Source organism: Ambystoma mexicanum, chromosome 7p, assembly GCF_040938575.1.
Source record: "Ambystoma mexicanum isolate Mex_15411 chromosome 7p, UKY_AmexF1_1, whole genome shotgun sequence".
Taxonomy (NCBI): Eukaryota; Metazoa; Chordata; class Amphibia; order Caudata; family Ambystomatidae; genus Ambystoma; species Ambystoma mexicanum.
Window position 1 is genome coordinate 445,057,305 of NC_090939.1, and position 23,160 is coordinate 445,080,464.

General features: G+C 44.3%; 1 protein-coding gene across 1 annotated transcript in view; it reads left to right on the plus strand.

The window, feature by feature from the left end:
- Positions 1–23,160, plus strand: part of TMPRSS7 (transmembrane serine protease 7) — a 731,423-nt gene that overhangs the window by 45,237 nt on the left and 663,026 nt on the right. Inside the window, exon 5 of the mRNA XM_069636244.1 lies at positions 4,627–4,831. Within this exon, the coding sequence (XP_069492345.1) occupies positions 4,627–4,831 (205 nt within the window). The remainder of the gene's footprint in view (positions 1–4,626; positions 4,832–23,160) is intronic.

The window sequence follows — 23,160 nt, forward strand, 5'->3', positions numbered from 1 at the left end:
TTGACTAGACTGTCCTTATTTTCTGTGCACCTTGTTCTTGTTTTCTAGTGTTAGCGCAATTCTTTCCTCCACCTCATATTGTAAATCCTTAGTAATATTTGGAATAGTTTAAAGTAATTCCCACATAGATTTAAACACACCGGGAAAAGGTTGATGTCGCAAATCAATCTTTGTACGTACCGTGGCTTTCTTTAACAATATAGTCTAGATAATTTCGTTTAAGTAAAATTTGCCTTTCATTTTTAAAACCGACTTTCTCTTTTTAACTGCTCTATTTTCCTAAAAACAAACCTCATTCTACCTTCCAAATCGCTCTCAATTCACCAGCTATAGCCCTCCTTTCACTCCTATATTGTCCCTGTGCTGTGCATCCATCACCCTGCCCACAAATCGCATTCCGATTCAGTGTTTTTCACCCATTTAAAAAAAAAAACGTTTTGGCATTTAAAACTGCAAACTAGACAAAATGCAACTTTTCCATGTTTGAATTCGGCAACACTGGGTTTTCAATTTCAATCTGTGCTGTGAACTGTATGCTTTTGTGATACCTTACCTTATGGTTGATAGTGATATAAATTCTCTAAAACGGTGATAAAACATGTATATCCTTATTTAAACACACATATAATTAATTATTTGTCAGAATCTGTGTGTCAATTTGGGCATTTGCAAAGGGTTTTTGCCTCTTATCCCTGACTACCTGCTGACTACCTGCTGCTTCTTTCTATCCAATCAGAATTCGATTATTTGTGGGTTGAGGGAACATTGCAGGGGGAAACCTTAACTTGGGTGCTATCTATCCTAATTCAAAAAGCGCTCCTATTCATTTGTGCTTTGGATATGTTTTACTAGAAGATTTACCAAGTGCATTGCTTCCATTTCTATTGTAATTAATACCCCATTGGTGATTGCTGCCCAATATAAACATTTGTGTGATTTTTGTGAATTTTAAAAATAAATAAATATTGTATTTTCACCAACCGGCCTGGTTCCTGGTTTATTGTGACCCGGGTATTTGTAAAATGGGGTGTGAGACGGGTCGGGTACCGTCTCAATTTGAATTCATTGAAATTAAAGAAAAGGCATTCCTTTTGAGCACCACATCCCAGGCTAAGACCAAGTGTCCTGGTCCAGTGTGTGACGCCCGATTGGAATCCTTAACACAAGGAACCAGCACATATCAGACATCACACATATGCCTTCACTGGCTCTGAGTCTCCCAAAGAAACTCCCTCAAACTCTCACACTCATGCACAGATGTCTGGCTAACTAGGCTCCTAAGTACTTGGTGAACCGTTTCACACCCCACACCTCTGGCCGCCCTCACAGAGCAGCACAAGCCCACTGTCTATCTGTTCCTAGATTCAAGCTTCAGAAAGCTGTTGGGGCCAGTTTCCCGGTTCTTGCCACTAAAGTGTGGAATTCACTTCCAAATCCACTCAGATCCGAAGCTTCCTTCCACTCGTTCAAGAGTAAAGCGAAACTGTGGCTCATAGCACAGGACACTCGAAGCATCCACCGCCTCAGCGACATTATAACCTACACTGCTCTTTGTTGCATGCATTGGTAGGCTTTGCTACCCTGGCTAATTACCATGTAATTTTTGTACGATTATCTTTGTAAATATCCTGTAAGTTTTTTGTACGTTTATGTTGTTTCTGTTTCCTGTTTTTCCTGCGTACTATGTCACCGTAACCTAAGATGTGCGCCCAGATGCCTCTGGGCCAGTCGCGCTATATAAATAAATGCAATACAAATACAAATACTGTTCCTCCTCCCTCACTTGCACTCTCCCTCCTCCAACCTTGCACTGTCCCTCCTCCCAACCATTGCGCTGTTGCTCTTTCCCCCCGTACTGTCACTCCTTTCCCTCTGCACTTTCCCTTCTCTCCCCCTTGCGCTGTCCTTCCCCTTGCGCTGTTTTTCCTTCCCCTTTGCATTCTCCATCCTCTCCCAATTACACTGCCCCTCCTACCTCCCTTGTGCTTTCACTCTTCCCCACTTGCATGTGCTGGCACTCCTCCCAACTTGTGCTGTTGCTCCTCCCACCTGGTGCTGTCGCTCCTTTCCCCTTGCATTGTCACTTCTTCCCCCTTTAGCACTGTCGCTCTGCCCACCTTCGTGCTGGCATTACACCCACCATTGCAATGGATGTTGATCAGCCCCCTTGTGCTGTTGCTCTGCCCCCATTTACCTTGTCACTCATTCCCCCCATTTGCACTGTCACCCCTTCATTGAAATGTTGTACAATGCCTGTGTGTATTGTTGCTGGCTTGCCTTTCAGCTTATGGATGTTTTTTATTTTTCCTTGTGAAGCCATGTATTTGTTATTCCGCCCCACACAGTGCGTCCACCTCACACCCTGCCCAGCATTGCCCTGCATTCCCTTCCATGCTACCAACCGCTCTGGTCTGTCATTTCTCATTCCTTCCCTCCATACTAAATGTTAAATGATATAAACAACTACAAATGTCAAAACTATTGGGTTTGCCAATGTTTGTTTTACTGAGCATCTGTGTTATGGCAAGCATGATGTTTTATTTATTACATGGCTAGATTAGCATTTTGGTGCAGCCGGTCCGGCTATTTATTACTGTGACATGACATTTCTACTGGACATTATGATAAAGCAAGCATGATGTGTTGTTACATGGCTAGACTGGCATGTTGGTGCAGCCAGTTTTGACATGTTTTCATATTGTGGCATGGCATTTTTAATGGCAAAGCCAAAAGGAGTATGTTGTTACGTGGGAATACTGTCCTATATTACCAGAACCAGCATGGACATGGCTTCTTATAGTATTGTTACAGATGTTATGCTCAAAGCAAGCATGAATATGTTGTTGTATGAAATACCCCCACGACCCTCCCCTTGATTCGTTCAGGGTCTATTCCAGAGCTTGCACTGCTGGTGACTCGCATCTAATAGGTTTTTTCATGAATTAGCCCACATAACCAATAACGAACTGTGTGCCTTTTCAAATGATTTTCCACTTAAAGTGTGCTGTAATTTGCACAATTTTCACCAATTATTGAAAAAGATATTTCTCGGGGGAAGAACCTGCACGCCACTCCCTTTGATTGGTTCAGGGTCCCTCCCAAAGCTCAGTCACCCTTGCATGTTGTAGGAAGTATCGACGCCCTCCAATAAATTAATTCACCAGCCACCACTGAGTATAGCAATGCCTTTATGGCACTCTCAATCAACAAAATGCAGACATACTGTTGTTTCCCAGCAGTACTGTGCCTGGGGAGAGTTGCCAATGACACAACAACCGATCTTTTAGACTAGTCTGTGGCATGTGCAAAATTGTAAAAGCAAAGATGACTGGGCCTTTTGCCTTTGCCTTATTTTACTGTTCTGTGAAAATACTGTTGGAATCGTAGTGGATATGACCAATTCAAATTGCTGTGAAATTTGGCCATGGGCACTATGATTTCAGCGCACTGGAAATATGTGCAAGTATATCAGTCCATATGTATTTTCAAAATGTGTTTGAAGTTGGGTCAGTGTTCTGATGCTATATAAAAAAGATTCAAATTAAAAGAATCAAACAGGCATCAATTACTCTGTAAAGCCCTTTCCAAAACTAGATTTTTAATAATAAATGACACAAATAAATAAAAATGAATGTTGGGAGAAGAACATTGGAATCATACCAATGGTAAAAGGCACTATACCAATGTCCAATAACATAACATTCAGCTCTGGACTTCTGTTAATTACAGGAGTATGATGTTAATATAATTTGTTGTTATTGCCTCTATAGTTTTATTAAACCTTTCCACAAAAGATATAAAACACATTTATCAACATATTACATTGATACAATATTCGTTTTTCCTCTTTTTCTCTTTCTTTCCTTCCATCATAATCCATAAATCAAGGTCATACATCAATTAAGACCTAGCTTCATAATATAAATCATGTTTCTCACAGAATTAGACCTGTTCCTCAAATAGCTCACTGGACTAAGCTCCAGCCTGTTGTAATAACATGACCTGATGTGCAGGTTCGAATCCTGTCCCAGACATTTAAAAGAATGCATATATGTATATGCATAACAACAAAACCAGGCTGGCTAACAAGGATACAGGAGAATGAATTAATTTCACAGGCACTGGGAGGAGATTCTATTTCAGAGTAAAGTCTCAGGGGAGAATTCATTCTGAAATGAAATCACTGAGAGGTAGAGTCCATGCAGGGGGGAATGTATTTCCGCAGAAGATCATGTAATTTGGCTAATTCTGTGGTGAAAGCGTCTTGTGCGCATTAAGAACATGACCTACATTGGACAATTAATGGACGGTTCCCAATGCCTTTGATTAACACTGCGGTAAATATTCACAAAAGGATAGAACTTATATTGTAAATTAGCACTGCCAACAAAGATACTAAGTGATCCAGAATGGGTCTTATCCATCCAATCATTAAATGCTGAATAACAGGGCTTATGTAAACTAGCCCCAAAAGAAATGTTACCTTATTGGCACTACTCAGTGGCTGTGTTGAAAAAACATACACACACACACACACACACGAAGCAAGCCACATTTCCCATTTTAAGGGGTGGCACAATGACACCAATCAGCACCAATGATACAGTTCATGTTTTCTTCTTTTAGGTCTCCAACGTCTCCGTCCAGGTCTCCAGCGTAGAGGAGAAGGTGGCGAAGAAAAGAATCCGCAGGAAAGGCCACCACAAATTAAAATCAAAGAAGAAATCCAGCAGAGCAGCGCTCTGGAATTTTCAGAACAAAATGATCCTGTTTACTGTGATCCTGTTTATCCTGGCCGTGATCACCTGGACCTTGCTCTGGGTCTTCATCTGTGAGTTGCACTTTATTCATCTGGGTTCTGGCTTATGCCACTGCAAAACATAGCACTGCATTGTGTAATGATCACATTTAAATGATCATGCACGAGCAGTGCATATATTTGTTTATTTGGAGTTTTTGAAACATTAACTTTGTATTGATTGAAGAACACGACGTCATTTCGCACAGAAAGGACTTAGAAAGTAGTGCAACTACATCTGATGGCCCACTGTGGCCTCACTTTCCATGGCCTGCTGTGGCCTCACTTTCCATGGCCCGCTGTGGCCTCACTTTCCATGGCCCGCTGTGGCCTCACTTTCCATGGCCCGCTGTGGCCTCACTTTCCAATTCACATTCACCTGGCGTCTGATTTGCATTCGCATGTTGATTAAACGCTGGAAAAGCCACATATGTTGGCTCTGCCTAAGCAACCCTGGCCATAGTTTTTTTTTAGCGAGGTAGCATTCCAGTTCAGAGCAACATTACCTGGGGGCAGATGTCAGCAAAGAGACACTTACGTCATTCACCAATAGCATTTTACAGTGATATTATTTAAAAATCTGCCATATGCGACCCCACCTCTTATGTTTTAAGCCCCTTACTTGGAAGCAGGCTTTTGTCTGCTAATGATGTTGGCACCTGGTGTAAACGACCCCCATCCCTTTAACCCCATACTTGGAAGCAGGATGTTTCTGCCAATGTTGAGCTCGGTATAAGCATCCCCATCTCCTATACTTAAACCCCACTCTTGGAATCAGGTTTTTCTGCTAATGTTGTGAAGTGCTGCCTTTAACCCCATTCTTGGAAGCAGGCTTTTTCTTCTGCTGTTGCTGTGGCTTGGTATAAGTGCCCCCCCATGTTTTATGCCTTAAACCCCATACATGGAAGCAGCTTTTTTTTGCTAATGATCTTGTGACCTGGTTTAAGCGACCCCATCTTTTATGCCTTAAACCCTACACGTGGAAGCAGCTTTTTTCTGTGAATGTTGTTGTGACCTGGTGTATGTACCCCCAAGTTCTTATACTTTAAACCCCACACTTGGAAGCAGGCTGTTCTGCTAATGTTGCAGTGACTTAGTATAAGCGCCACCATCTCTTAAGCCTGAAATCCCATACTTGGTAGCAAGCTTTTTCTGTAAATGTTTTTGTGGCCTGGTGTAAGTGCCCCCAATTCTTTATGCTTTAAACCTCACACCTGGAAGCAGGCTTGTATGCTAATGTTTCAGTGACTTAGTATAAGCGCCCCTCCTCTCTTATGCCTTAAACCCCATACTTGGTAGCAAGCTTTTTCTGTAAATGTTGTTCTGACCTGGTATAAGTACCCTCAAGTTCTTATCCTTCAAACCCCACACTTGGAAGCAGGCTTTTCTGCTAATGTTGCTGTGACTTGGCATAAGCGCCCCTCATCTCTTATGCCTTAAACCCCATACTTGGAAGCAGGGTTTTTCTGCTGGTGATGTTGTGACCTAGTTTAAGCGGGCCCCCATCCCTTGTGTTGGGCATGCAAGTATTATGTGTTTGAAATCAAATTATAAGATGCATTTAATGGAACTTACTAATTAGTTACAGATGTAACGCACTAGACATCCAAGTTGTACAAGTAACCCCCTAGCATAGGCAATGTTGAGAAGCTGACTTCTAGGGCTCGAGCAAAAAGGAAGTATTTCTATATATGACATGCACATACCTTAGGTAAGGAAGTATAAATATCATGAAATTTAGCAAAGCAAAAGATAAATCATGCACTACAAACAGTTACTAGTTACCTTAGTATATGGAAAACAGGGGGCCACAAATACAAACACAGAACATACAAGACAGGGTACCGACATAGACACAAAGAGAAGGGATATACATATCAATAACTTATTATATCTAAGAGTATTTGCATATTTGTAAAGTTTTGGAAACAATATTAAGAATATAACATGAAACCTTTGTAATGGCACTGTTGACTTATAATAAACATGAATAAGTGCCATTTCTTTTCCTATTTGATTAAAAACTCAGCTTTACAAACCAAACATTTTGCCAATCTTTAAATATCACAAAAATTCACACCCGGCAAAGGGCACTCAGCCAATCAGTTGGCTGGACAGTGGGCACGACTACATAGTGTATCAGAATGCCAGGAATCAGAACGCCAGGTTTAACTCTTCGTCCTCTGTGATCATTGTTACACGTGTTGCACAACTTCTACTGATTGAGGCTTCACCTGGGACCCAGACCCTTCCTCGCTGACGGTGTCTCCGGTCCAGCCACTCGATTAAGGAGTCCCTCTCGCTCCTGAGGCCCTTGGTGTTACAACAGCTCCTCACCCTGGTCTCTGACATGCTTCTTGCACAGTAACCTCTGCAATAAGGCTCGCATGGGGAGAGGCCTCTGCACCTCAGAGTTTGGGGGAACAGGACCCTCACAGAACAAGCAGGTGAAATCTGCTGCATCAGAGTTCTGGCATCCCTGCGGTTCTCCCACTTCTGCCGTATTGCCAGCACTGTGCCTTCTTCATTCTTCCTATGCTACTAGTGCACAAACTCCATCCCCAGCTCCTTCTCTCTATTGCCTGCACCTGAAGAGTCCTTTTATAACTCTCAGGTTCCTTGAGGTGTGGGCTGTTAGGCTTAATTGCCTGACTACTACCACAGCATGCCTCTTCAGCCCTCTTTCTCGTCGCACTACTCATGGGATTATGGAACTTGTTGTCTCCAGCAACAAAGTTAGTTCCTTTTAGTAACTTCTTAGTTTTAAGGGTAGATTTATTTCCCTTAGAGTCATTTAAGGATGAACCATTACAATTTCTTGTTACAGAGGAGGACAGTTTACTTAGGCAATATTTCTGATGTCCTTTTCATCATACCTTTGGGAGTAGGGAGGATATGTATCCTGAAGTACCTTACGTGGTCTTTCTGTTATTAAGGTCTTTTACGGGTTTAAAGGCATTTGCGTTCAAAGCCACCGATCTAATGTGTGGTTCAGATACATCATAATGACAGTAGGCCATTACCTGTTCTGGCAACTTTCAAAGGTTCTCCCTTTTAAAGGACAAATACTGTGTTTCATCCCACAGGATCTCCTCAACACCCTGGGTCTTGTCTCCTCCGAGGTGATCATTCTGCAGTTCCCCACCCCCAAAGTCAGGCTCAGGAAGGGTCCCTGGCCATGTGGGAGGAGACATCAGGCATGGGTTTAGTGAAGGATCCGTAGGATTCTTCACATTGGGTTGAATAGCTTTTACAGTGCATGCATCACATTTATGGTTGTCCCTTCGAGACTAATTGGGTTTGATTCAGAAAGATTTGCACTGGACACATTTAGATATAAGGCATCATCTCAAATTTGCAGCTGGTACCTTTAACACAGCTTACAACTGGAGATCCTTGGAGCAACTGTAGATGATCACATTGAAATGCAATGGTGACAGGTTTGCTCAAGTGTATCTCAGACATGCACCAGCCACATTGTCTCCAGTGTTAGTCTTTGTAAAACCTGTGTAAGTACTATGTGAAAATCTGAGATGCTCCCTGGGATCTCCTAATTTGTTCTAGAGCCCATACATTCAAATTAGGCCCATTGAGCACAAATGCAGATCATTGGACGTTTCAGCTTTGTCTTAGAAGCAGGTCCTTCCTGTTTGGATGTTAATTTATGTCAATCAACTACCACAGCAATTTGAGAGCCCATACAGACAACTGGCTACCAATTACAATGTGCTGTCCTGTTACAAATGACAGACACATTTTTTATAAATACTATTCTACTCCCTTTGAGTCCTATAATTGCACTGTAGGCTATCTAATCAACGGATACAGATCGGAACATCTTTAGCCTGATCCTACAGATGTAGGTGCCAAAGATTGGCAATTTTCTATTGGCATAACCCCAACTCCCCCCTTCCCAAATGACCTTTGCAGGAAGACAAGAATATATGGGCCTTTTTTTGTTTTTGAAGATTTTTACAAATAAGCAGGGTAAAACCAATCCTGTCATACTTAGAGTAAGATTCACAAAGGGTCTGCCAAACATTTGAATATTTATTTAGCATTTATTGAGCACATTATCACCCAAAAGTCGGCTTGCATTGTGTACCATTAAGAGGGAAGGGATGAAAGAACTAGGACATACTAGAAAAAGTAAGTTTTGAAAGCCTTATGAAAGTCTAGGTTATACGTCTTAGATCATAAAAAAAGGGCAAGTACCTTCCAGAGGTGGAGGCAAGAAACAAATATGATGTTATATTGGATTTTGCGTTATAGTACCTCAGAACCGCATAAGTAGATATGAGCTATATCTAAGAGGTCAAGGGGTTCATATTTGAATGCTTGTCAGTTATGAAGGGGGAACATGTCCAACATAAGCCCAATAGCCCGTTCACAGAGTCTTTAAGAGAACCTGTTTGGTGTCTGGAAGCCTTTGAAGGCATCTCTTTGCCAGAGAAATATGACTAGAAAGATCATCCAGGGTATTATGGCATTGATTGCCAAATTTTGCAGCAAACAAAAATAAATATTGCAGCACAAATATCTAAATTGTGTAGCTCTCATGCTTAATTAAAATTGTTATAGCTAGCTACTAAACTTACACAACTACAATCCTAATGCCTTTAAATGTGCATCTCGATTGAAAACCATCTCACGTAGTGAGTTCTTTCATTTAATGCATGGAGCTTTGACCCATTGGTGCTGCTAGCAATGGGTGTCAGAAACTGATACTAATTTGTCGATCAGACTTGTAAGGGGATTCAATTCAACACTACAGCTAAGTCAACGCCTAGTCTATAATACTGAATGAAAACCCTTATTGATATACCTTTAGGTCCAGTTCATGCGTTCTGGATGACTACCCCTATATAACACCCCTCTCTTGGAATCCCCCTGACCCCACTGAGCCAAGAAGTAGTTCTGTTTTGCAAGTTTAAAAGGTTTATTTGATAATTTAAACAATAGATATATATCACCCTTTATAGTAAATTAATAATTGAATATCACACTTAATCTGATATGATAAATATTAACAACGGAGAATCTGGCACTAGCACACTTCTTATAATCACTAATGAGTTGACATGAAATGGATAAGGTAGCACACTGGTAAATAGGAACAAAAGAAGAAAGTGGTACAAAATGCTTTATAGAGTTCAAATGGATGCAAGGTTGAATGAATGAAATGCAGTATAGAAATACTCAATATGATTTCAACAAAACAATGTAATCACTTTTCTCTGGCAATTCCCTCCCCCCCTTGATGCAATGCAAGGAAATGGAAGGAAACACACAGTTCTCAGAAATGCAATCAAATGTGATTCAGTTCAATCCCAGCAAGCTTACAGAAAACAGATAGGAGTTTTGAAAACACAGGCCCAAATGCTTTGATATGTGCTAGCAATGGATGAGAAATATGCTGGAAATGCTTTTTAATTCCCTTTCAGAGGTTCAGGGTGAGTGGTATCTAGTTAATATTAGTCCAGACTCACCCTAGCAATGATGCAGGGATAGTTAGCAGGTTAAACGAATTTCTGGCAAATGGAAGGCAAAACTGCTGTCTTTTTACACGTGAAGAAATTGCAAATCGCGGTAAAATTCGTGAATGCGTGTTCCGCGATTGCGGTAAAACTATAGGGGGTAGGAATGCGGTTCTAGGTTCGTAGGAAAGCCACGATTCTAAGCTATCAAATAAAAGTTATTGCAAGTCTCTAGCACAAACGGTTGCGGAGATATGAGCGATTTTGTGAAGGTCGTTTTTCAGATTTGAAATTTTAAAGTTCAAAACGACAAGTGCAGCTTGCGACTAGAAAATGACAAGTGACAGCTTTACAAATGACAGGTGACAGTTAGGAGGCAGTTCTACTTAGGTTAAATAGATTGAATTAGATGAATTTAAACTAAGAGATTGGTTCTACACAGTTCTGCTGGGTACTCACACTATATTCTTGAATTAAATGGGCCTCATCACGGATCTGGTCAGGGTTTTGGACTGGGCTCGGGTCTCTCTGGGTACAGCACTGCTTTCTCTCTGGTCTGGTCTCTAGTTCTGGATAGATTGAAGTCTCTAGTTTGGCTCTCTGGAGGTTTGATGGAGGTAAAGTCTGGATTTCTGGATGTTGTATGGTCCGGCAGAGTGCGTTGCAGCAAATGGAATTGAAGGTCCCTATCTGTCCTGTCTGTCTGCTTTTATGTGTTTAGAATATGGGTGTGTTCTAGCATCACTGACCCTACCTCTCTCTCAGCTTCTAATTGGTCAAACTTCCATTTCTCATTTGATTGGGTAATGAACTGTGAGTCAGAGGGATGTCATTTTATGGCTTGCAGATAGGACACTCCTATGTCAGATTGCACATATTCTATATTTGATAATAAAAGACATATTTCAGAGTTACACAGTTGTTTGAAATTACATATACATGGTGTGGCTGAATTTAGCCATGTCTCTGTCCAAATCTGCTGTTTCTAAGAGCTTGCATTCAGAAATGGCACATATTTCACTTTTTAACTGATTTTTCAATTTCTGACATTGACCCAACTTTACATACATGTGTGCAGGGAGTATGGACATTAACTGAAGAAGTTTCAGATTTTTAACATGCATACAGTTAGAGTAATATCCATTTTTCCGCTAAAACCCCCCTGAACATGCCACCAGGTCGAAAAACCTCTTAAAATGTGGGCAGAAAAATCACAAGAATTATGGTATCATTTATAAAATTTTCACATGTCCGCTCTATGAGTTATTCATCTTTTTAAAGTTATGTTCTGGCTCCAAAGGGGTGTGGTTTCCCAGGTCACATGGTATAGAAACCAGTCTTTCCAGTTTCTGCCAGGCCAGCTTGCTCTCACAGGCAGTGCTCCTCCCAGCTCCTGCCAAGAGGAAGCTACATTTTACGACTGCGGTAATAAAAACCTTTGCCTGAGTGAAGAGGGCTTTGTTCACTCTCTTGCAGAGCACAGGTAATTCAATTATCAGATAGATGGCATATCCTTAGTGTGGGCAGCAAAAGGAAGGTTGGCCTGGGAACACAGTGGTGACTCAAATTTCACTCCTGATGGGGGTAGTTGCCAGGCAGAATCAAGTTCCTTAAGCCAGACTTTCAGCTACTGTCATGTTATTTGTTGCTTTTTAAATTAACTTGCAATTTTACACATGCAGCTAGAATGCTGATTCTAAGTGCAAAACTATGACATTTAAACAATTGCAACCTATGTGACACTCAAAAGTAGGTCACTCAGTCAATTTAAACATTTAGATTTTTTTTTTTTTTAGTGTCTTTCAATCCAGTGCAACTTAAACTGCTGAAATCCACAGCGCAGCCAGTCTTGTTATAAACCTTGTCTTATGATCTTCATTTCCCAGATTTTGTAGGCACACAAAACTCCATTCTGCCAAATGTCTGCTGGTGTTCAGTAAATATTTTGCACATATTGCAATGTTTGAAAATAGGCATTTTGACTTGCCTTCAGGGAAACAGAGTGGTTTTAAAACGCCGGCTTTTGGATAGTGGTGAGTACTGGTACTGCACCCATTTTTGGGATTTAAGAAATGAATTCCCAACAATTCTAGGTTGCATTTGGCAATCAGCATTGCCATTCCCAATGGTTTCAGACTACTGTGTGGGTAGTCCAATGGTGGTTTTAGGCAGTTTCCTTCTGTGCCCATAACATCGGCAAAAATGAATGGCAGCCTATTCTTCATGCATTTCCCTGTGCATTTTCTGGGAAGCTCTGGCCATCATGAGGTTTTCCATGTCAGTACTGCACAGTTTTGAGGTAGGGCTCGGATGCATGGGTAAATACATCCCACAGACTACTTATAAAAAGTGGCAGATAGGTCAAATACTATATTTAGTGTATTTTCACAAGCATTTCATACATTCTTTTGCACATTTTAAAATTACACTTTTTTAATGTAAGCACACGATCCGCACCCCTTTTCTTCTGCTTCCCTTTCCATGCACACCTGCACTCTCCTTAACGTGCCCCAGGCACTTTGCTGTTCTGCTTTTCCTTCCATGCACACCTGCAATCTCCTTAACGTGCCCCAGGCACTTTGCTGTTCTGCTTTTCCTTCCATGTACACCTGCACTCTCCTTAACGTGCCCCAGGCTCTTTGCTGTTCTGCTTTTCCTTCCATGCACACCTGCACTCTCCTTAACGTGCCCCAGGCACTTTGCTGTTCTGCTTCCCTTTCCATGCACACCTGCACTCTCCTTAACGTGCCCCAGGCAATTTGCTGTTCTGCTTTTCCTTCCAAGCACACCTGTACTCTCCTTAACGTGCCCCAGGCACTTTGCTGTTCTGCTTTTCCTTCCATGCACACCTGCACTCTCCTTAACGTGCCCCAGTCACTTTGCTGTTCTGCTTTTCCTTCCATGTACAATTGCACCCTCGTTAACTGGTTTTGTGTATGGATGGTTTGTATGATTAAACTGCCCAAAGGCCTGCAAGGAGGCACGTTGCTATGTTTCACATCACCTGGAAATGCCTCGGTGAAAATGCCCGACAGCCCAAAGTAGTGTGTTTTACAGTAATCAAGCCTACTGGAAACAGGTGCCCAGATTACAATGATGCAACGCTTCAGAAGAAAGAAAGGTAGGCATGTGTGCAGAATCTAGAACTGAAAATAACCAGCACTCACTACTGTGTTGATTTTATGGAGGAAGCGAGGAGACTAGCCAATTTCAAAACCATGTCTCATCCACCAAAGTGAAAGGAAAGGGAGGGAGCCTGTGGATATGGTGTCACCACAGAGGTGATCAGATCACCAAACCACAAGGACATCCGTCTTGTCTGAAATGAGCCTGAGACGATGCTGACACATCCCGCTGTGGATTGCTGACTGTCACTATGCATGGTGTGCACCACAGAGCCCCTGTCTCCCTCAAGATGAAGGAGCACTTTGAGCATGGACACTGTATGAATTAAAGTGGTGTCCATACATTTGGGATCAGAAACTGGATCTAAACATTCAAATAAATATCATACAGGAATCCATGTGTCTCTGCATGCCATTGTCTCTCATTGATATTGGACCCACATATTAGAAAAAAACACCAGTTATTCAGTGGAGCTGTCAGGAGGTTGCATACAGCTAGCTGCATTGGGCCTCAACAGGCACAAACAGAATGTAGGCATGGATTTAAATAGTCTTGTATACTATAGAGCTATTGGGTGGAAACATTGCACTGTATAATGTCGGAAAGGATAAGGAAAATATTTAGACAGGGTCAACTTAGGGCTCTATGGGGTGGGCGCTCCATGGAGGCTTGGTGTTCACTGGCACAAACCTAAAGCTTACATGCAGGGCTTGCAGTAAAACCTGCCAAGAAGAGGTATGAGGGGGGCAGGCACAAGAATCAGAGGCTATGCCCTAATGGCACCAGTGATAATTGGCGAAGCTCTGAGGGCCTGGGCAGAACACGCGCACAGTCGAGGATCGGAGTGGCGAGAGATTTCCCTCGTGACCGTGAGGGAGGACCGGAAGGTTGCTGACAAGCGGCAGAGACATCTAGAGGAGGTGACCAAGTGCCTGGGGGCGAGAGCCACTCTAAGGCTCTCTATACTGCTGGCAGAGCCTGAGGCACACAACGGAAGAGCCCGTTGCTCTTAAACAATGCTGCAATGGGTGACGGGACACCCAACTCCATTGCCGGAGCACAGGAGAGGAGCTGCCGGAAGGAGCAACAAACAAAGTGAGAAGTCCCACCACACCAGACGGCTCCAGAACGGTGCATAGAGGTACTAGAGCTCTGCGCTACCAGGTGGGGGTGCCGCCCAACTGCACTGTAATTCAAACCGAACTAAGTTGCCTGCACACGCTGGCTTTGGATGAGCTATGCCACGTGTGAGGGCTCCATTGTGCTCCCGGGTCCCTCCGGTGTGAAGAGTTGCACTGAGCCGATGCTGGCTTCCACAGTGCCGCTATACCAAGGCGCTGTACTAATCTGTGAAGGGAACATACTAGACTGCCTAAGGGCCACGATGGGAGTCGTTAACTGACTGCCTGAGCTCACACTGCGGACACAAAGGCAGCGGTCTGCTAACTCGGGATACGAAGCGCCAGGAGAGAAACATGGCGCGCATGGGGAACAGACAAAGCAGAACGGATCAAAGCTCCTAGATATTTCGGAGCAGACAAGGAGGCATTGCGGAATCAATCATTTACCCAGGTGCTGCACTGTAACCTTCTACCACCCCCCTCCCCCCCCCACAGTGACACAGGAAGCACTAGCTGCTATAGCAGGCAGCCCTCTTAAAGCACAATTACTAAGGGGGGTTGGGAGTGCAAGCTGTGATATCACACATGGCCCAAACAGAGGGGGTTGACAACAGACAATATGCCCAAGAGTACTTTTAATCACATTGGTAGGGCAGGGCCAGAGGTGTAGTCTTGTGGATCGGATACTTGGGTGCACCACACCCTGCTCCGGTACTGAAAGTTTTCCACCACGTGCTACAGCTGCATGCTGAACAGTGGCTCCGAAACCCGCTATAATGCCAAAAGGGGCTACCCCCCAAAATAAGAGTGGCTCAATGGATATATTCACCAGACCAATAGTCAAGCAAATGGACGATGGAAGTGAAGGGGCAAGTAGCCAAGAAACACTGGGAACGACCCGAGTCTCACCCTCCATTGACTTACAGGGAGCCATGACCATTATGCAACAAGGCTTTGCCGCCATCAACGACAAGCTAGATGGCATTACCATCAATATCTCCACAATCCAGGCCCGTCAGAAAAGGTCACACAACAGATCATGGAGACTGAAACGCAGATCAGCATGGTCGAAGATGTTATAGAGGCACTGCAAAATACAGTGACAACTATGGCAAAGATTTGGGAAATGTCAAGATGAAGTGCAAGGATCTAGAAGCGAGATCATGGCGCAATAATGTACGCATCATAGGGGTACCAGAAGATGCCCTGAAGGGACCCATGGAAACCGCTGTGGAAAACTTACTAAAAGATCTGTTGGGCGACCCGGGCTGGTCCAAAAATGTTTGTGGTAGAGCAAACGCACAGGACACTGATGGTGAGACCGAAGCCAGGCATGTACCCATGACCAATAATAGCGTGATTTATGAACTACAGAGACAGGGACATGGTTTTGAGAACTGCACGTGAGAAGCTAGATTTGAAGTTGGGCTCCAATGAGATCTGTATTTTCCCAGACTATACACTGGCAGTGAAGCAGGAGAGACGCAAATTCGTCGGGGTCAAGAAATAGTTGGGGGAGCGTCAAATACCCTATGCAATGCTATATCCAGCCAGTCTGCATATGCAGTTTAAAAACAAAACTTATTTTTTCACATTCCATGAGGAGGCTGCAGCATTTGTGGAGGCCAATATCCCCCTACAGGAGAAGCAGCCGCTGGCAGAAGGATAAAGCCTGAGAAGGAACAGAGCTGTATGCCCGCGATGACACTAACTTTGTGCGATTGATGTCCCGCCGGTAAAGGTTCAGTCCATGCTGCGATCTTGGCAATGGCTACTTAAAATGTTATACCATGGTCTGGCCTCGGGTGGGTGGGTTTGCAGTGTTCAGGTCGGACTGTGCAATGCACAAGAGATGAAACTTGAGGGGTGAAATGCCGAACCTCATCAGTAACTATGCAATTTACAATGTGTTTTGGTAATGTTTGTTTTATATGTTTTATATGTTGTAGTGGGTCAAGCCAAGCTAACGTTTGATTGTGGCACTTGCTGGGAACTCTGCGCACCAAGGAAGCAGTCGCCCCCAATGCGAGTGTACATTTTGGTTAAACAGGATTCTGTTTAGGGAGGAGGGATGAGAGATGGGATATGGGAATGGGGCAATGCATAGCTAAAGTTTGGAGTACTATGAGGGAGGAGGAGGAGGTAGCTGAGGGAAGTTGGGGTGAAAAAGTTCAGAAAAGAGCAAATGCAACAAGTTGTCGTGGTAATAGAAGACTGCACAGCGATGTGGAGGGTGCTAGAAAACGTGATGGTTAGCACTGGAGCTACGGGGGTGAAGCTGCTAAGCTGGAATGTGAGGGGCCTTGCTACGCCATGAAAATGCGTAAGGTGATGGCATACATAAACAAAGTGGCTCAGATACTGTTTCAGCAAGAAATGCAATGATTAGAACATCACACGCACAAGTTTGCCCCCGGATGGGGGGAACAGCGTTTTTACACGTCACATTCTACCAGGGCACGTGGGGTTCTGATACTGGCCCATAGATCACTCCCATTTACCCATTACAAAACGGAAAGTGATGCTTGTGGCAGATATGTGCCTGTACACGGGACATTAGGAAACGCTGAACTGAAGTACTATTGATCAACATATATGGCCCCAACATAGATGATACTGAGTTCTATGAAGAGGTCTTTCGGAAATGTGCCAAATACCCAACAGCACTGGTAATATGGGGCTGTGATCTTAACTCTATACTGGATATAGACCTAGACAGAACATCTACCACACCCAGGACCTTAACGAATGCGGCACGCACAATTCAAACACATAGTGCAGACATGGGCTTGAGAGATGCTTGGCGTTCACTACATGGGACTCGGAAGGCCTACACTTTCTAGTCATCAGTCCATGACATGCACTCCAGGATAGACCTTTGGTTAACCTCTCAGAGGGTGCTGGGTTGGGTGGCAGAGACCAAGATACAGCCCAGGACGCTCTAGCATCACTCCCCTGTATCCCTCCTACTGGATATCCCTGAGGGAGCCCCACAGAGCACACCATGGTGACTCAGTGTTCAGGGCAAGTATGGCACAACATATCACTGATTTCTTCGAACACAACGACGGGTCTATGACCCGACAAGCTGTTCTACGGCTGGCGTTTAAACTTTATATGCGAGGAGCCGCCATGCCCACAGAGTTCAGGGTTCTACGCAACATTAAGAGGGAACTCAAGAGGAGAGAAGAATCCCTGGCGAAACTGCAGACGAAGTATGTGAGAAACCTGTCAGCATTCATTAGAGCTGACATTAAAACGCAGCTAGATGAATACTGAGAAGCGGCAGACAGAGAACTGTGCTATTTTGAGAGGCCAGCAGCTGCACACAGGTATGGGGAACAGGACAGGCTGGATAAAGCTATTGGCACATACAGAATGTAGCGAGAGGGGCACCACAAACATTCCGTGTATCACCAGGCAAGACGGAGTAGTGGTCGCTAAGGCCGAAGAGGTTTTGCGAGGTATTTTACGACTTCTATGCAAATTTGTACTCACCTCAAAGCGTAGCTACAGACAGCGAGATCAATGATTGTCTAGCTAAAATACCCACAACGCTGCTGTCGGGGGAGCTCGCAATGCACTAGAAACACCAATAACGTGCAAGATGAAAGAAGCGATTAAAAGTCTACCGACAGGGAAAGCTCCTGGCTCTGATGAGTTAGGCACGGAGTTCTACAGGGAAGCCTGGGCAGCTGCCAGAGGACTGCAGGTCATACGGCCACTGTCCCTTATCAACACTGACAGAAAGATATTCACAAAGAAACTGGCAGCCCGACTCAATCCGCTAATGCCCAATATGGTGCACGAGGACTAGGCGGGATTCGTGCAGGGAAGATCAACAGCATCTAATATACGGAGGTGCTACAATATATTGGCGAGGATATCGCAGGATACCAAGGGGGTAGCAATATCCTTAGACATGCAGAAAGCATTCAACACTGTGTACTGGCCCTTCCTATTCAGGGTATTGCACAATTGCGGGTTTGGCCCAGACTTTATCCAATGGGTGCGAATCCTGTACACGCAACCGTACACCACGGTGTGTGTAAATGGGGTGCTGTCTTCGATGCTAGAGCTGGTGGGGGGCAATAGGCAGGGCTGCCCGCTCTCTCCCTTGCTGTTCACATTGGTAGTAGAACCCCTGGCAGATCTAATGAGAGCACGCCATACTCGGGCCGGGATAGACATAGCCGGGCGAGTTGAGTTCATAACTTTATATGCAGATGACTTCATGCTGTATGTGAGAAACCCAGAGAAATATCTGCAGAGGGTTCTAACAGCAGTCCAAGAGTTCGGGGAGTACTCTGGTCTCCGGCTGAACACCAGCAAATCTGAAATATTCCCGTTAACGGACAAGATGGGGGAACCCAGTAATCCATGTGGATTACAGTGGGCACCCCAGCAGGTGAAACATCTAGGTGTAGAAATAGCGCACACAGCAAAATTGTTACGCTCCCTTAATTACGATGCACTGGCGGATGCCATCTGCACTAAACTTGGACGCTGGAACCAACTCCTTTTGTCACTCATGGGGCTGTTGGCATTAGTGAAAATGATTATTCTTCCTAAACTGTTTTACCTTTTTAGTACAATACCATTGTGGCCAGGAAGATCATTTCTCATGAAAATAACCAGAGAATGTTCCACGTTTGTGTGTAAGGGCCAGGTGCAGGCCAGTTGGAAACGTCTCACAATGCCATATGAGCAAGGGCGACTGGCTGCACCAGATTTCGAATTGTATTTTCTACCAGCACAGACTTATTACGTGGTACACTGGATGGAGGGCGGGCCACACACATCATATGAGGAACTGGAGAAGCAAGGGAGGGGCAAGGCTTCCCTGTTACGTGGGGTGACCATGGGGAGACTAGGGAATGGCAACCAAGTGGACTTGGTTCTGGTTACACAGCATGCATGGACGAGACTGGTTCAACATCCCAAGGATACCATAATGTATAGTCAGAATATACCTATCTGGGATGCACCATATATAACCCTGTCGAAGCACACAGTATTGGTGGCACACTGGCGAGGAAAGGGCATACTACACTTTAGGGATTTGTATCATAATGGGCAATTTGTGATCTGGGATGACATTAAGACATATGTCGGTGATACCCCACTACAGAAGTTGCAGTACTTTCGACTCCGTTCAGCGGTGGCAGCGGTGTGGGATGAATTCCCGCAGGAACTGCCCTCACATCCGAATCTGAACTATGCACTCGCCCCCGGCAACGAAGATGGCCTCAATGCTATATAAACTGTCGCTGTCAACCAGGAGAGTGCAAGCGCCAGATATCAAGGGGGAGTAGGAAAGCGACTTGGGGACTGCCTTAACTGACACACACTGGATGCAACTGTGCAGGCTAACGAAGCAAATATCATTCCACTCCAGGTATAGGCTCATCCACTTCAAAATATTGAACAGAGTGCACCTTACCCCCAGCCTGTCTCAAGAAAATGTATGCAACAGCAGAAGGTAGATGCCCGAGGTTTGGAAATGATGATCCGGAACTAATGCATACGTTGTGGTCCTGCGGAGTACTCTCTGCGTACTGGGCCAGGGTGTTCGAGGCATTGGAAGAAATGGTAGATCAACCTGTCAGATGGGAACAGGTGTCATGTCTATTGGGCTGTGTGCTTAAAATTAACCCAACGAAGCGTAAACTTATCAATATAGGACTGTTGCTGGCTAAGCAAGCTATGCTGATGTGGAAAAGTAAAGCATCCCCCACAGTAGGAGAGTGGGTGAATGATATGATTTGGACAAATGACGAAGAAGAACTGTACTCTAGCCTATTGCCCTTAAAGAATCGCCCAAAGGATATATGCAGAGGATTCCAGCAATACCTAAGTAATAAATGTGAAGGGGGAGACGGCGGGGATGAAGTTCTGTAACAAGTGTACACCTGGTTACCCTGCTATATGTTGCTGAAGTAACCCTGTGCAAGGTATCAATCGACTATATGGAAATGTGAAGTTGTAACTGTGCAAACATTAAATAAAGTTTTAAAAAAAACTTAGGGCTCTATCAGAATATAAGAATCAGAAATGCATGAGCGAGGATGTTGTTCTCACATGCATGATATGTTATGTATTGCATAGAAGGAAAATGCTTGCATTCTGTCCTCTTCTCATTGAATTTCTAATTTTGCCGTCTGGCGATGACAAAGCCGTTTCTATTATATTGGCCTCTGGCAATGGTAATTTGTTCATCCAGGTAGCTTGGTTATCACTGCTTTGTATGTGATGCATACTATCTTTATGTTGATGTGGGCAACCAGTGCATCTCCTTCAGGGTCAGCAGGATGTGGTCAGATTTCAATGCGTCTGTCTTGTAGCATCTCAATCAAAAGCCAGATGGATGTTATTATATGAGATTGTGGTCCTATTGTGTAGCTAAAGGGCACTTGTCTCCCCAGTGACTTCACAGGCAAAGAGTAGCTGCATGATAGGATGCCAGTTCACACGGTTCTCTGGATCTAGTGTAGGCTCCTTTAATAGTGCTAGAATCTGGTTGATATTCAAGGAATCGTGGGACGATCCCTTGCAAGAAGAAGGTGTTGATTCACAGGAGCAGTGTCATTGCTTCCCAATTGATACGTTTTGCCTTGGAAGTGCAGAGGATGCTTTGTAGGGTTTGGATGTGAATAAATATGGTACTTTCATTTCTTTGCTTGAACCTCAAGGACAAAATCTTTCAAAATGACAGGTTCCTCATGCCTTTGTCATTATATTGTAAGCAGTACAGCAAAGACTTATATATGGAGATCAGGAAAATGGGGATGTCGGCTTCAATTCCAGTTTGATAATGGTACAGCTGAGCATAATTCATTTAACCAAATGGAATCTTGGTGTGTTATCTCTTCTTTTCTGACCCAGCCACAGGCAGTTTTCTACAGAAAGTCACTGGGCTATTTTACAATCCTACACTCTCTTGTTCTCCTCCACTGCCCACAGTGTTGATACCGCCTATTGTTTCAGGCATTCATGAGAATCCTTCCACCTGGCTTGTCCAATGGCAGAACCGTCTTGGCACCTAAAGAGGGGTAACCTGTTTCTATAATTGGGTATACAAATGGGATATTGTTCAAAGTGGGCCAATCACTCCAGATCTATGGAAACGGAGGAAATGTTTTCTATTCCATGACTGGAGAGAAATAGTCCCACAGCTTGCCCTAAAGTTTACATTGTTGAAAGCATTTTCAATCAAACAAATTACTAGCCTTGTTGCATTTCAGTGAATCGTCTGTGAGGGAGCGCCATAATCCTTTCCAGTTTGTGTGCTTCACGGCATTATGATAAATCCTACAGAGTCCTCGCAGAAACCCTGCCTAAAGCCTCCTCCCAGGTGGCCAGAGGAAGGCAGTCGCTACCTCATTCTAACCCTGGGGCTGAAATTAGCTGGGTGGATCACCAAGGAGGAGAAGGCCCCCAAAGGAATGGGATGTCTCAGTTAGGAGAGACACAGTATTTCTCTTCTTCAGAGGAGGAGATTTCCATGATGCCAGAAGATCTAATGGCTTGTTGTAAGAGTGAAGCTTCCCTTCCAAAAACTGCCAACCTTGTCATTTGGGGGTAACCAGGGGTAGCTACTGCTACCCCCCCTCTGCTACCTCTAGACCTGTCCTTGCTACCCCTGGGCCACTGGACAAAGAGGCAGTGCCAAGAGCAGATGTTTTTGTTGCAACTGGAAAAGGTGGTTGTAAATGCAGCTACACATTTTTCACCTGGAATCTAGATGTTAGCTGAAGAAGTGACAGGGATGCAGTAAAAACCATGAAGCCCCCATCACTAACCGGTTGGCAGTCCATTAGGGAAGAATGCCTGAACGGTTGGGTTCAGAGGGGGGAGCTGTCTGTGCAGCTCATACTCAGTACAGGAAGATTATGGGGGCTAGGTCTAGCTAGTTGGAAATGGGTAAGAGCAGCCTGCAGTACTCAGTGACATCATGTTTCTTGTTGTCTGCTTTGCACACCCAGTGAGCCACTATGCCTGTGGTGAGAAGGTTATGCCCCAGTGACTTCTGGCACCCATCCTGCCTGGGCACTGTGTGACCTCACCCAGATGTGCCAGACCCGCATCACAGGCACACTGTAGATAGACACAAGGAGAGATAATTAATTTACTTGAAGTTGCCCTCCGTGTTTGAAGTAAACCATCTGTTGCTTCCTAAAGTAAACACAAATATATATTTGAAAGGATAGATCAGGGGTATATGATATATGACAGTTTATTTATTTAGCGCCTATACACAATGGGCCGCATTACGACCTGTGCGGAATGCGTTTAACGGCGCCGGTAATGGTGCCAGTTCCGTTAAACGCATTCCGCACTATTACGAGGTTCCCTCGCGGGACCCGATCTGGACGTCTGGTCGTAATCGGCCCGTTGTTAGCTCCCGCACCCTTCCCGTTGAGCCCTATGGGGGCTCAAATGGGAATGGGGAAGGTCTGTGCCCAGGTTCCCTGAAGGAGGAATTACAGGGCCCTCCAAACTCGGAATGGCCCGGTAATTCCCCATTCAGAGAACCCGGACCCGATTTTGGAGGCAGCCATGCCCTTATTAAGGGTATGGCTGCCTCCAAAGTCGTAATGAGGCACAATGTGTTTCAAAGCGCTTCAAGGAAAGGGAG